General features: G+C 36.2%; 1 protein-coding gene across 2 annotated transcripts; it reads left to right on the plus strand.

Moving 5' to 3' along the window:
• The first annotated feature begins 220 nt into the window (after positions 1 to 220).
• prmt9 (protein arginine methyltransferase 9) lies at positions 221 to 12,386 on the plus strand. Of its 2 annotated transcripts, none has more exons than XM_067441355.1 (13): positions 221 to 506; positions 1,048 to 1,298; positions 1,427 to 1,575; positions 2,320 to 2,556; positions 2,664 to 2,831; positions 3,571 to 3,673; positions 4,219 to 4,328; positions 4,517 to 4,709; positions 5,199 to 5,382; positions 7,899 to 8,589; positions 9,859 to 10,012; positions 11,500 to 11,622; positions 11,988 to 12,386. In XM_067441355.1, the coding sequence occupies exons 2-13, from the start codon at positions 1,101 to 1,103 to the stop codon at positions 12,216 to 12,218; spliced, it is 2,541 nt and encodes an 846-aa protein (XP_067297456.1). In that variant the 5' UTR covers positions 221 to 506; positions 1,048 to 1,100; the 3' UTR covers positions 12,219 to 12,386. The 2 variants fall into 2 exon arrangements, with proteins under 2 accessions (XP_067297456.1, XP_067297457.1); XM_067441356.1 differs by having other exon boundaries at positions 221 to 419.
• Positions 12,387 to 12,563: the final 177 nt, after the last annotated feature.

The following is a 12,563-nucleotide window of genomic DNA, read 5'->3' on the forward strand; positions in this document are numbered from 1 at the left end:
ACGTCATCACGCTTGGTTCTATGGAAAACAGGGATATTTTGGGGAATAATAGAGCGCGGGAAGTGTTGTTATGGAAATGAACATATGTTCCACGTGTATTAATCATTTACCATATGTATTAGATTTTTTTGTTGAACAAAAAATAATAAATACAAATAAATCTATATAATACGAATGGGCTGGTCAGAGTCAGTAAATCTTATGTGGAACTCGAAAATAGCGGATGTTGTTTCCGCCCGCCTGGTTGTACTGAACGGACTTGCAGTACAGGAGTAGAGCTTCTCTTTAATCTGGAGATATAAGCAATATAAAAATATGTTTAAACCTCATTTTTGGGATTTATTACAGCGATAGACTGGAGTCGATGAGACACCGATAAATATACATCCCCGTGATCTCAACTAGCAAACCTGAAGCAGGTAACGTTAAATAGAATAATAAATCTGCCTCAACCTTTTCAATCCAGATTTTGGAAACGTTACAAATGATCCTGTACAAATGTTACAGTAAGTATTAATATATGCATATTAAATTACAAAATGCTTATGTCTGTGGGGGAAAATAATAATATTCAATGATGTTATTCTGATATATGAAAATCATTTCTCTTGTCGCCACATCACATTTGCTGCATCTACTAAATATATATATATATATATATATATATATATATATATATATATATATATATATATATATATATATATATATATATATATATATATATATACATTTTTTGGAATTAACGGATTTTAAAGATTAAATATTAATAATGATCTTGCTTAATAATTAGTATTATTATATTATATTACATTGATATATTACAATATTATATTGCACTACATTACATTATGTTGTTATATTATATTGTTATTAAATTATGACATGAGTAAATATCGATACTAAATTTAGCCATCCAGTATCAACTGAAACTGAATAAACACAAATGTGTTATTTTACAAGAAAACATATGTATAATTATATTTGACGATAAAATAATATTTTAATTTAATTTTCCATATTTTTATTTCTGTGTCTATTTTTCAGGTTTTCCAACTTAAGCAAGTGATACATAATTAGCTCTGCCCTTCAAAGAAAGGATGCCTAATGCCACTACAAGACCAAAGAGGACGAGGCGTCATAGACGAACTCAGAGAGAAGATGCTGCGAGAAATGAGCTGGTTTCTAGATCACTGGAAAGTGCTCAGCAGTGTCTATTCAGTGAGGACTACGGCACGGCTTTTGTTCACTATCTTTTGGCGCTAAACCTTGCCCCAGCTCTAAGAGACTTTGCAAATGTAAGCTTGATTTTTTTCTACCATGTTTTTTTTACTGTAGCAATGTATGGTGGAATTATATATCTAAAGTTATTTGCAAAGTCTGCAAATTCTGTAAAAAAAAAATTATGTTGTTGTTGTATTTACAGGAGTCCTTTAGATTCACTCTGTTCAAATGGGCCGATGAGCTGGACTCTCTTGGACGCATCCAGGACCTCTTTGATTGCTATGAACAAGCTATGGAATTGTTTCCAGCGGATGAGATTATAGTGAACAGCATGGGAGAGCATCTATTCAGGTTATTTATTAGTAGTTTTTGTAAACCAAGAAAACTCACATTTATCTCATCAAGATGTAATTATGTCTTATTTACTTATTAAATGTTAATAAACATGTTTCGACCCACAATGGTCTTTATCAGGGCAAAGCAACACGAAAGTGTATTTCGTTATCCTTTACATCTGGCATATTAAAACAATAATATTGTTAAATATCATTACAATTTAAAATTAACTTATTTTAAACCAAACTCTAACCGTAACGATATAGTAAGTACATGTACTTAATTAATATTACTTAGTACTTATTTGAGTAAGTACAATGTAACTACATCATCTTAAAATAAAGTGTAACCTCATTCTAATATGCTGATTTTGTGCTCTAGAAACATTATTATTATAAATGTTGTAACCAGTTGAAACCGAGATGCTTTTTTCCTCAGGCTTTTAATTTTTAATATTTTTTTTTTATTAAAAATTAAAATTAGTGTATAGAACTAGAAATGTTAAGTTAATTTATTTATAATTTATTGGCTATTACACACACACACACACACACACACTCACACACACACACACACACACACACACATATTGTCACAGCAGTAGAAACATGCATTTTAATGCATCCTTAAAGAATAAAAGTATTTATTTCAGTAAAAAATGGACTGACTCCAAATATTTGAATGGTGGACTGTATTGTTAATTTAAAACCATAATCAATCAAACATAAAAAATTGTTGAATTGGTTTATTTTGTTTCAGAATGGGATTTCGGGATGAGGCTGCTGGCCATTTTTACAAAGCCCTTAAACTCCGACCAGACTTTCCAGAGGCAAAGGAAAACTTCTACCGTGTTGCAAACTGGTTGGTGGAACGTTGGCACTTCTTAATGCTCAACGACCATGGGAGGAACCACAAGTACCAGTTGGCTATTAAGAAAGCTGTTGAGGGCGGATGCAGCTCCGTTCTGGACATCGGAACTGGCACTGGCATCCTCGGGTGAGATTTTTCAGAAACCGTTACATAACATTGTTATCTAACAAATGTCTGCTACAACTGATATACAACTGTGAGTGTGGTTTGATGCTGTTCGGTTGGTATGATAGAATGTGTGCAAAGATGGCAGGCGCTGCTGAGGTCTATGCCTGTGAGCTGTCAAAGACAATGTATGAGCTGGCATGCGAGGTGCTCACAGCCAATGGGATGGCAGATAGTATCAAGATCGTTCACCTAAAGTCTCTGGACATGGAAATTCCAAAAGACATTCCAAATAGGTAAAGAATCTCTATACAGTTAACAAGATCCACATTGAAATGGTTTTAAACTGGGAGAATAACATCAGTGTTGTTGTTTTTTTTTTTTGGGGGGGGGGGGGGGGGGGGTTGCAAGCATAAATCACGAAACTTATTTTATTTATATATATATATATATATATATATATATATATATATATATATATATATATATATATATATATATATATATATATATATATATATATATATATATATATATATATATATATATATATATAAATATGTATCATTATATATAATTGTAAAGCTGTATTTTCAGCATTATTACTCCAGTCTTCAGTCAAATGACCCTTCAGAAATCACTGTGTTGATTTGTTGCTCAAGAAACATTTCTTCTCAATGTCAGTGTTGAAAACAGCGTTAATTCATTTTCCTTAATCCTTAATTTTCTGGATTAAATTTTTTTTTATGAAAATAATGTTTTTACAATTTAATGTGAAAAAACACAAACTTTTGATTGTTAGTCTAACTTTTACTAAATTGTAAATTAAATACTAAAAGTGCTTTGTATTATTTGTAAAAAATCTTGCATTCACGAAAGCAAATTATGACCTATTTAATTTATTTTAATAAAAGGGCTGCAGAGTGCATTGCATTTTTGTTTTTTATAAATATTTTCAATCATATAAACAGTCCACTATGGTACCCATTTTAAAGAACAAGAGTGTGTTGACCTGTTTTATGTTCCTTTCATTAGAGTATCTCTGGTTGTAACAGAGACAGTAGATGCAGGGCTGTTTGGTGAGGGCATCATTGAGAGTCTGATCCATGCATGGAAGCACCTACTGTTACCTCCACCTGTAAGTCACTTTCTGATCGATGGATCTATATGTATGCAGTATTGATTGTTCTGATCAGCAAACCTACAGTGAGGTCACATGATGCCACAAACTAAACTCTGATTGTAGTGTAATCCTTTTACTCAAATTACTTCATCCTGTCTGATCCGATGTTTATCCGGTCGTGGTCAGTGACTAAGAGATGTTTGACTCTGTCTCTCTTAATATTGGCAACAAAAGTCATACTTTGCCATCTTAGAACCACCAGATCCTTTTTTTCTGAATGCTTACATTAAATATGTTTAGCTTTTTCAGTATCATTATCAGAGAGTAGCCTTGTGTTAAATTCATATTTAGCCAATAGGGACACCTAGTGGCCACCTGAGATGCACGCATTTGTTCAACAATAAGGATTTCTTTCACTGATCTGAAAATGTATTTTTTTAATATATTTTCTTTTTTAATAATAGTGTAAAATATAGTGGTTATACATGTATAGACACTGGATTTAAAATAAAAATCTTAGTTATTCATAATTTCAACTAATTATTAAATAATCTCAACAGAACTTTCGAGAACCCTTGTCCAATCCCTCGCAAACGGGCCGTGTAATACCTGCTGGCGCAACTGTGTTTGGAGTCGCTGTGCAGTGCCATGAGATCCGTAGACACCACAGGTGAGAAACCAAAGCTGCTCATGCATGACTGACGCATTGTGAATGTCAAAGTTTATATTCAATTTCTCTTTAAACTGGTAAAAATAAAAGATAAAAGCAATTATCAAAGAAGCAGGCGTGAGTGTAATCTTAAAACGAATACAGTCAACATTCAGTGACCTCTTAACCATCCAATTAACCCTCTCCAGGCTGTGTGTGTCTTCATTGGGAGGCTTGGATCTGTCTGTAGTAGGACAGATCTATAGTCCGGTTAGTTGTTTGGCTGATACTGAGGACAGCACAGAGCCCTACACCACTGAAAGACTGAGCCGCCTGCGTGGAGGATACATTCAGCTTACACAGCCTTTCACAGCTCTGGACATAGACTTCAATAATGTGCAGGTATTGAATTCTGTCAACATATAGAGCCATGGATTTAGCAGTACGGTATTTTGATGATAAAACAAGTTTCAAACAGGTCAAAATGTTGTAAGAAATTCATATTTTTATTCAGCAAGGGTGCATTAAACTGATCAAAAGTGACTAGCAATAAATTACAATGTTATAAAATATATATATTTAAAATAAATGTTGTTCTTTTATACTTTCTATTCACTAAAGAAACCTGAAATGGTTTCCAAAACAGAACAAAAATATTCAACATTGATAATCCATCACATGAATAAATTACATTTTAAAACATACTCTAATAGAAAACAGTTATTTTTAATTGTACTATTCTAAACTGTTATTTTGATTAAATGAATGTAACCTGGGTAAGCCAATGAGACACACTGTGAACATGGGGCAAATGGTAGAGAAATGACATGACTGAAACACATAAAGTGGAATGAGCATAGTAAGAGGTCCTAAATATTCTCTGTGTTGCAGGAGCTAGAGGGTCTTTGCTCCAGAGAGGTGATGCAGCTGCGGCTGTGTGTGCTGCGGGAGGGCATTCTTGATGCTCTGGCAGTTTGGTTTCAACTACACCTGGACCAGGACAACCACCTGTCCACTGGCCCACAGGAAGACACATGCTGGGAGCAGGCCATCTATCCAATTCAGAGTCCATTCAGTAAGAGCTGCTGCCTATTGATAAAAATAAATAAATAAATAAAAATAGAGATTAGGGTAAAGAGGACAATGACTCTAGAGTTGTGGTTCTGACAACTTTTTATAATGACTGTGCAAAATACTAAATAAAATTAAATATATAATCTAAAAAATGTTATATGCATACACAGATCAGGCATAACATGACCACTGACAGGTGTAGTGAATAATACTGATTATCTCTTTATCACAGCACCTGTTTGTGGGTAGGATATATTAGACAGCACGTAAACATTGTGTCCTCAAAGTTGATGTGTTAGAAGCTGTGAAAATGGGCAAGCATAAAGATTACAGCAAATTTGACAAGGGCCAAATTCTGATGGCTAGACGACTTAGTCAGACTTGTGGGGTGTTCCTGGTCTATCAAAAGAGGTCCAAGGAAGGAACAGTGGGGAACTGGTGGCCGGTGTGGCCAAAGCTCATTGTTGCATGTGCAGCGAAGACTGGCCCGTGTGTTCGGATCAAACAGACGAGCTACTGTAGCTCAAATTGCTCAAGAAGTTAATGCTGGTTCTAATAGAAAGGTGTCAAAATATACATTGAATCGCAGTTTGTTGTGTATGGGGCTGCCTAGCCGCAGACCAGTCAGGGTGCACATGCTGACCACTGTCCACTGCCGAAAGCATCAACAGTAGGCATGTGAGCATCAGAACAGAACCACAGAGCAATGGAAGAAGGTGGCCTGGTCTGATGAGTCACATTTTCTTTTACATCACGTGGATGGCCGGGTGTGTGTGCGTGTCGCTTACCTGGGGAACACATGGCACCAGGATGCACTATGGGAAGAAGGCAAGCCGACAGTGGGATGCTTTGGGTAATGTTCTGCTGGGAAACCTTGGGTCCTGCCATCCATGTGGATTTTACCTTGACCCACCTACCTAAGCATTGTTGCAGACCATGTATACCCTTTCATGGAAACGGTATTCCCTGGTGGCTGTGGTCTCTTTCAGCAGGATAATGCGTCCTGCCACAAAGCAAAAATGGTTCAGGAATTGTTTGAGGAGCACAAAAACGAGTTTGAGGTGTTGAATTGACTTCCAAATTCCCCAGATCTCAATCCAGTCGAGCGTCTATGGGATGTGCTGATCCATGGATGCCCAACCTCGCGACTTAAAGGATATGCTGCTAACATATTGGTGCCAGATACCACAGCGCACCTTCAGGAGTCTAGTGGAGTCCATGCCTTGATGGGTCAGGGCTGTTTTGGCAGCAAAGGGGGAACCAACTCAATATTTTGAAGGTGGTCATAATGTTATGCCTGATGGGTCTATATACTATCCTCTTTGAAGAACATTTAGCTCTTAAAATATATAGCATCCTAAAATGTAGTTATACTAATTTTAATTATAATTATTTTAGTTATTTATTTTACTCTAGTTTATATCTGGGACCTTTAAATTTTGTTGTGGACATGGATGTCCTTAGAGTGAAAAAGTTTAAGAACCACTGCTCTAGAACTAGTCGCTTCAGTAGGTTTCTTGATTAATGCACATTAGCAGCAATTTAACCCTTCAAATTAGACCTTCTTTCGTTTATTTTGATCTTATTTTTTGTTTAATTTTTTTAGAATATATGAGCTTATTTTTCAAAAGAACTAATCAACTAGCCACCTGTACATGCAGTTTGTGGGTGGGTTATTTGAAATGGATGATACAACAATAACTGACTTGAGCAATTCTTATTTTTTCATGACTTTTATTTATTTCTTCTGTACATTTCTGGAAGCCTGCTAATCAAATTTGAAAAGTCTTTTTCATTCAGCACCAGTTTTTGTGTTTTAAATGCATCATATGAGGTTAAACATAACTGTCTATTTGTCTATGATGTTTGCATTAGATTGAGGCCTGGTTTTACAAACAGAGCTTTGATTAAGCCAATATTACACCTTAGTTCAATTAGGATATTTAAGTAGCTTTTATAAACATGGCACAGAAAGACAAAAAAAAGAAAGAAAAAAACCTTACTGGTGTGCGTCTTGAGATGAAACAGTGACACATATTTTAAAATATCTCAGTGCAAGTTGCTTTTACTTAAAATAGCATTATAGCCTGGATTAGACCTAAGCCTTGTCCGTGAAACTGAGTGTTAGTGTTTTGTCATATTTAGTGAAGAAGATTAAAGGTTTAGTTCTAATGTTAATATATATTTTTTATAATAATAAAACTTGATGTGGTGCTGCGCAGATAGATCGGTGTATGACAAAAGTACAGCGAGAGCGATTAGATGGCAGACTGCTCCATGTGCTTTTGAATCACTCTTGCGGTACTTTAATGCCATACACTGATCTATCTGTGCAGAGCCACATTAAGTCGGACACACCAAATGAACTGACATTAATTATGAGTTATAATTATTGTAAATTGTATTACTCTCAAGAATATAGCCTTTGATGATGGATGGATGGATGGATGGATGGATGGATGGATGGATGGATGGATGGATGGATTAATTAATTAATCAACTCATGTCATCCCTTAGACACTGTGAAATGTGGTGATGAAATATTGGTGGAAGTCTCCTGTAAGGACTCTTATCTGAGGCTGTGCTGCATTGCTATTGTGAGAGACGGACATACGTTTCATATGGACAATGTAACTAAAGGACCTTCCAAGATCCTCACTGCAAACCCAGAGTCAGAGCTGTGCAGTGCTCTGGCTGGCCTTCAAACCAACCAGGAGAAACCTCCTCGCGCTTTTCTGCTGGAGTCCTCAGAGATCGCCCTCCTCAATAACACAGCGTATCATAACAGCTTCCAGAGGGCCATGAACAAACTTTTGGTTTCTCTAAAGTCAACTAGGAGGTCACAGGAGTCAGACACAGAATTTGACCCAATCTATGTGCTTGATGTCTCTGAGGGCTTTTCTGTGCTCTCCTTGATGGCAGCCCAGTTGGGCTTCAATTCAACTGAAGATAAACAGACCAGCCCTGGATTGGTTCAAGCCTACAGCTCAGTTGAGAAGGAACATCACCAGACTATGCTGAGACTGCTGGCAAAAGAAAATGGCGTGCTTGAAAGTGCACTAGAGTTCTGGTTGAGTCACGTGGAGGACGATTCTGCTGTTCTTCAGCGGCCATCCATCGAGAAGCTCTGGAGCGGCATCATACTTGACTGCATAGAGACCTGCGGCCTTATTAGACAGAAGCTGTTGGAGAAAGCGACGTTAGCTAGGTAAGTTATTTGTAGACTTTTCCTCGGCTATTAATGCAATCCAACCCCACATTTTAACCAGAAGGCTCTTAGAACAGTTTGACTTGAGCAATAATCTGGTGGGTTGGATTCTTGATTTTTTTTTAACCAATAGGACACAAAGAGTGAGAGTCAATGGTTTTTTTTGTCTGACCGAAAACACTCGTCTACAGGGTCTCCTCAAGGGTGTGTGTTGTCACCATTATTATTTATTCTGTACACAAATATGTGTCAGAGTAGTTATGATAATAGAACCATCATAAAATATGCAGATGATTCTGTTATTGTTAGTCTGCTTCAGGAGAACGAGTTTAGCCATGGCTTAGTTATTGATGATACATTGGTGTGAGGAATCTTACCTCCAGCTTAATATATCAAAGACAAAAGATATGCTCATTGATTTTAGAAGGAACTGTCATATGAATGAAGCTGTAGAGGTCAGACTATCGAGACTGTGCAATCATATTACCTTGGGACCATTGATGATGCAAAATTGTGTAAAATGTGTAAAATGGGGCACCAACGTTTATTTTGTCTAAAGAAATTATTAACACACATTCATATTGACCGAACGATAATGACCATGTTTTAACATGCTTTTATTTAGTCAGTTTTGTCCTTTTCTTTGGTTGCATGGTTTGGTCATACATCATTAAAAGCGAGAAATTCCTTAAACCAGATTGTAAAATGGTCTAGTCGGTTGGTTGGTGAGGTAGAGTTGTATCCAGCATCCCTGTATACTAGACAGTTACAGAGGATGGCTATCTCTATTTTAAATGATGACTCCCACCCCTTGCGCAGTGAGTTTCAGTTTCTTTCCTCTGGACGGAGATTTTTAATCCCAAGATGCAGAACAAAGCTGTATAAAACCAGCTTTATTCCTGTCGTTTTATCAGTGCTGAATAACAAATAGGGTTATTATTTTGTATGTATGTATGTATGTATGTATGTATGTTTTATATAGGTATAGGTAGGGATGTGTATTTGTATATGAATGTACAGGTTCATGTATATACTATAAGTTTTCAGTAGTGGAGCCTTGAGCACATGCATCATGTAATTGTTATTGTACTAGTTTTGTTTTTGTATTTTGGATGCTTTTTTACTCATCATGTCATTATACTGTAAATCAAATGTACCTGCGGGTATTAATAAAGTAACCTAATCTAGCCCTAACCTAAGAGTGTAAAATATACTATGGTTAGTTAGTTTCTTTAGGTTTGCTTAAAGTTGTTCTTGTGAACATTTCAGGTGTTTGTTGGAGGACGGTGGACAGATTTTTCCAGAGCGCATTGTGATCCACGGTATGCTTGTTGAGTCAGAGACACTGCTTCTGGAAAGCGCCGTTCAGGGAACAGAGCCGACTCTTGGGTTCAACATCGCTCCATTCATCAATCAGTTCACAGTATGTTCTTCAGCATCTCTGTGACACTGTGCTCAGTCTTCATCTCTTGTCTTTGTGTATCAGGCCCCCTATTTACTCTGGGGTTTGATGTAATGAAGGCTTTGTTCACACAGCAACCAAATTTGTTTTAAAAATCTAATCTACAAACCAAATCTATATGCCTACATCAGTTTTCATAGTAATCTGCTTTATTAATGTTTATTTAAAGCCCTTGTTAAAGGAAAAGATGAAAATGGAAATGTTGGCTTCGCTCATCTCCTTAATAACATCTCACCAGCTCACATCACAATTTACTAGATATCAAGTGCTAAGTTGGATGGATGTTGATTTCTTCATATGAAACAAACAGAATATATTATTATATATAATAATAATAACAATATATTATATATATATATATATATATATATATATATATATATATATATATATATATATATATATATATATATATATATATACACTATAGTATTTATGGTCAAATAGTAAAAAAAAAAAAATTTGCTTTTTCATAATAATGTAGACACAACCACTTTTTTTTTTTTTTGGCCATTGCATATTCAGCTTTGCCATCACAGGAATGTGTTACGTTTTAAATTATACAGTATATATTAAATTGTACAAATATTTCACAATGCAACCTTGGTAAAGCATAAGAGACTTCTTTCAAAAATAACAATCCCTGTCTGTCAGCCTGTCAGCCTGTCTGAACAAAGACCCTTCTGCACTGCTATAATCAGAGTGGCTTGTAAGACTTATATTTATGAAAAAAAATAGAGGGATGTGAAGTATGGTAACCCATAATTCAGAATTTGTCCTCTGAATTTAACCCATCCAAGTTGAACCCTACACAAACCCTTGTACAATTATTAGGAGCAGTAAGAAGTGAATGCACGCACACACACGCACGCACGCACGCACGCACACACACACACACACACACACATACATCATTTGCAGTGGGTAGCCATTTTCCTGTGGTGGAAGAGAGCACTGTTCATTCACTCCCCCTGCCGGTATCTAGAATCAAGAATAAATGTTTACTCTCTAACCATTAAACCATGACTTCCCCCAATTGTGGAATGTTTGCATTTAGTTTGTTCGACTTGACTTTGACCTGCAAACTCAAGGCACATTCTAGTGCAGATGGCAAAATTGTGCCTTTGCTGTTTTGTTTTGTTTTAAACCTATTAAATTGAATCTCAGTATACGTTACATTTGCCACTTTTGGCACCAAAATGACCTGAAACAGCACTGCTATGTGGTTCATTGTAAAGCTCCTTAAGCTTTGTTGCTAAATGCCTGCCTTAACAAAAACAACAGGTTCATGTCATACAACTAGAGAGATATGAAAGATTATCAGCTTATCAAAAATCACATTTTCCATTTCATGGCCCATTGCATTCAAGCTGTATATGTATGGGGTGAGAGATTTCTGTAAATTACACATCTGATAAAGTTTCTGTAATGTGTGTTTCCTCCCTCAGGTACCTGTTCATATGTTTTTGGACCTGTCCACACTTGAATGTACTCATCTTAGTGAACCAGTAGAACTATTCGCACTAGACCTCATGAACAGCACTGCCAATTACACCGACAAAGAAGTCAAAGTGAGTTTTTTTTTTTTTTTGGTTGTTATTTTTGGGGTTAGGGAGGATTATTAGTTTTGTTATTTTAACTAAGTTCATTTTATTAACTGTAATAAAGCTGATATTTTTGAGTTATAAAATTGCCTATGGCATTAAAATGTTTTATATATTTATATGACTTTTCCCAAGTCTAGAAAAGGAACCCTGTTTCTTCAGAGGAAGCAAACAGTTGTTGAGGGGTTGAATTAAAACAATAAATATCTTGATATTTGGTTGTTTTAGCATATTTTAAAAGTAGGTTTTTTTTCAATTGTAAGTCATTTTGAGTCCCCCAGTGGTCCTGTGAGTTTCCGTTAAGGTGCCTTTTATTCTCTTGCATATGTTAGGTGCAGGTCAGCAGCTCAGGCAAGGTGACTGCCATTCCCTTCTGGTACCAGATCCATCTAGACTCTGAGCAGAGCGTCAGCACCTTCAGTGAGGACTCGCACTGGAAGCAGGCGGCGGTGGTCCTCCAGCAGCCCCTGGCGGTCAGCAGAGGAGAGTGGGTCCGGCTCAGTATTCGGCTTCACAAGAGCAGCATCTCCATTACAGCTGTTAAAGAGGAATGTGGAGCCTGACGATGTCATCAGGGAGGCAGGACCTGAGACCAGTGACTCATGATGGGAGGGATTCCGTACCAATATATAGTTTAGCACACTCCAAAATCTGCTGCTAATGGGCAATTACATTGCTGTATGGTAAACAAATGTATTATTTTTAGCAACAGGACACATTTTACATTAAAAAAAAAAATCACCATGACTGTGTGATACTTGATACTTCTTATAGTGTTTAAAAGAAAAGTTTGCCCAAACATGTCAATGATTTGAAATCATTTACTCACCCTCATGTTGTTCCAAACCCGCATGACTTTCTTCTGTGGAATGAAAATCTTTTGAGAAATGTGAGAAATTTGCTTTTTT

This window comes from Pseudorasbora parva, chromosome 4 (assembly GCF_024679245.1).
Source record: "Pseudorasbora parva isolate DD20220531a chromosome 4, ASM2467924v1, whole genome shotgun sequence".
Taxonomy (NCBI): domain Eukaryota; kingdom Metazoa; phylum Chordata; class Actinopteri; order Cypriniformes; family Gobionidae; genus Pseudorasbora; species Pseudorasbora parva.

What these genes read in the sequence shown, in the direction of transcription:
- prmt9 (XM_067441355.1), top strand. Translation starts at nt 1,101, where the DNA reads ATGCCTAATGCCACTACAAGACCAAAGAGGACGAGGCGTCATAGACGA. An exon ending in GAGAAAGCGACGTTAGCTAG is followed by an intron (nt 8,590 to 9,858) that starts GTAAGTTATTTG and finishes TGAACATTTCAG; the next exon opens with GTGTTTGTTGGAGGACGGTG. An exon ending in ACACCGACAAAGAAGTCAAA is followed by an intron (nt 11,623 to 11,987) that starts GTGAGTTTTTTT and finishes TGCATATGTTAG; the next exon opens with GTGCAGGTCAGCAGCTCAGG.